The sequence below is a fragment of the Littorina saxatilis genome, linkage group LG8 (genome assembly GCF_037325665.1).
Source record: "Littorina saxatilis isolate snail1 linkage group LG8, US_GU_Lsax_2.0, whole genome shotgun sequence".
Lineage (NCBI taxonomy): Eukaryota > Metazoa > Mollusca > Gastropoda > Littorinimorpha > Littorinidae > Littorina > Littorina saxatilis.
This window is the reverse complement of record NC_090252.1, coordinates 62,401,737-62,404,236: the sequence shown is the minus strand read 5'-3', so window position 1 is coordinate 62,404,236 and position 2,500 is coordinate 62,401,737. Positions and strand designations below refer to the sequence as shown.

The window sequence follows — 2,500 nt, the reverse complement described above, 5'->3', positions numbered from 1 at the left end:
CAGGGACATTTGTACTGAAACACAACACCAGTAATTACAGGGACATTTGTACTGAAACACAACACCAGTAATTACAGGGACATTTGTACAAAGACACAACACCAGTAATTACAGGGACATTTGTACTGAAACACAACACCAGTAATTACAGAGACATTTGTACTGAAACACAACACCAGTAATTACAGAGACATTTGAACTGAGACACAACACCAGCAATTACAGAGACACATGGACGCACAAACAGGAACAAGTGCGCGCAGAAAGAGAGAGAGAGAGAGAGAGAGAGAGAGAGAGAGAGAGAAAGCGAGAGAGAGCGAGCGAGAGAGACAGACAGACAGACAGACAGACAGACAGACAGACAGACAGAGACACACACAAAACGCACACACACACACACACTAAGACACACAGAGACACAGAGAGAGAGAGAGAGAGAAAGAGAAAGAAGAGAGGGAGAAAGAGAGACACAAAGAGAGATAGACAGACAGAAAAGTAAGAAAACAAGAGAGACAGACAGACAGAGAAAAAGAGAGACAGAGAAATAAAGAGACAAAAACAGACACAGACAGACAGACAGACAGACAGACAGACAGACAGAATCACTTCATATAAACGTACCCCCATTGACGTGACCAAAGACGGCCTCGGTGATGGGCACACACTGGCTGGTGACGGTGACTGTACCGGTCAAAGACCCGCCCCCCGGGGAGGGCATCTCAAAGCCCCACTCTGTGGCGGACAGGGGCGTGACCAGGCCGGACCCAAAGTACACGTCGCCCTGCTTCACTGCCCCGTCTACACAATGGACACTGACCATCTGACCATGACAATGAACATTCTCTCTATCTCTCTCTCTTCCTCTCTCTCTCTCTCTATTCTCTCTCTCTCTCTCTCTCTCTCTCTCTCTCTCTTTCCCTCTCTCTCTCTCTTTCCCTCTCTCTCTCACTCTATCTTTCCCTCTCTCTCTCTTTTCCCCTCTCTCTCTCTCTTTCTCTCTCCCGCTCTCTCTGTCTTTCTCTCTCTCTGTCTTTCTCTCTGTCTTTCTCTCTCTCTCTTTCTCTCTCTCTCTCTCTTTCGCTCTCTCTCTCTCTGTCTCTCTCTCTCTCTGTCTCTCTCTCTCTCTCCCTCACTCTCCCTCTCTCTCTTTCTCTCTCTCTCACTCTCTCTCTCTCTCTCTCTCTCTCTCTCTCTCTCTCTCTCTCTCTCTCTCTCTCTCTCTCTCTCTCTTTCTCTCTTTCTCTGTCCCTCTAAGCTAAGATCTTAATCTGAACCATAAATGTCTGTCTACCTGTCCCACGTTCACTAGTAAGACCATTGGGTCAAAGATCAAATAAATCCCATTGACCGGACCAAGTCAACGAATATTTGACCGAATTTCAATACATTTGATTTATAAAAAAAAACAGTCGACACAGTGCTGCTTTAACTTTCTTCCTACTTTTACATACACTTCGTTCTACAAATTTGCATTATGACGTCTTCTCGAATTTTGTTTTGTTTTTGACGTCAGAGATTTTACTTTAGAAGAGCGGAGTTCAAGAGAAGACGTCTTGCTGTGTGTCATGGGTGTCGTTTGTCTTTAAAGAAGCAATGACGTATGCAGGTAGTCTACGTACCAGGAACACAAGCAGCCATCATGTCGGTGTTCAGAGTCTGCTTGGTGCACATGCCTGTCATCAGGTCCAGGGAGTAGCTGGTTTTCTCCTGAAACAAGAAGTGTATCGTGTTAATACTAGATTATAATTTATTTGATATTATCGTTATTGTCATTGTCGTCGTTGTCGTTCGTCAACCTGGTAGTCATCATTTTCCAGACCCAAACACTTACACATGGACACACTAGGCCACACACAGACACAGATACCCCGTCTAAGTTTCATAAAGATCTGTCTAGTAGTTTTCCGGGAATCGCTCTAAGAGTGCGCGCACACACACACACACACACACACACACACACACACACACACACACACATACGAGCGTACACATACTCTCTCTCTCTCCCTTTCCTCGCCCCCCCCCCCCCCCCCACTCTCTCTCTCTCCCCTCTCCCTCTATCCCTCTCTCCATCTCTCTCTATCTCTCTCTCTCTCTCTCTCTCTCTCTCTCTCCCTCTCTCTCTCTCCCTCTCTCTCCCCTCCCTCTCTCTTCACCCTCTCTCTCTCTTTCGTAAAGGTGAACGATGGTACCTCATACAGCATGAGGTTGAGCATCCTTTGCTGTTTGTTGCCGTCGAGAGTGACGTTGGACATGGCGGCCACACGCCGGTTGGCGTAGTCGTAGCTCACTGCTGTGCGGGTCTGAAAGTAGTTAAGGGTGTTGCCTATCTCACATGGTGGTTCAAGCCGAACATCCGTCTCCAGGAAACAAAGCCTTGGTATAGTAGCAGCCCACAGAGATACATTTAGCGTTGCTGTATGTATTACAGGCACGACTCCCCACAGCTACATCTGTTGTACCCGCGATGTTGCCTTTACGAATGAGACCTATCGCATTA

At 47.0% G+C, this 2,500-nt stretch overlaps 1 protein-coding gene across 1 annotated transcript in view; it reads right to left on the bottom strand.

The window, feature by feature from the left end:
• The window catches only part of LOC138974050 (ependymin-1-like), a 15,084-nt gene that overhangs the window by 2,548 nt on the left and 10,036 nt on the right, over positions 1-2,500 (bottom strand). Inside the window, exons 3-5 of the mRNA XM_070346763.1 lie at positions 2,193-2,303; positions 1,620-1,707; positions 622-798 (exon numbers count right to left, since the gene is read on the bottom strand). Of these exons, the coding sequence (XP_070202864.1) occupies positions 622-798; positions 1,620-1,707; positions 2,193-2,303 (376 nt within the window). The remainder of the gene's footprint in view (positions 1-621; positions 799-1,619; positions 1,708-2,192; positions 2,304-2,500) is intronic.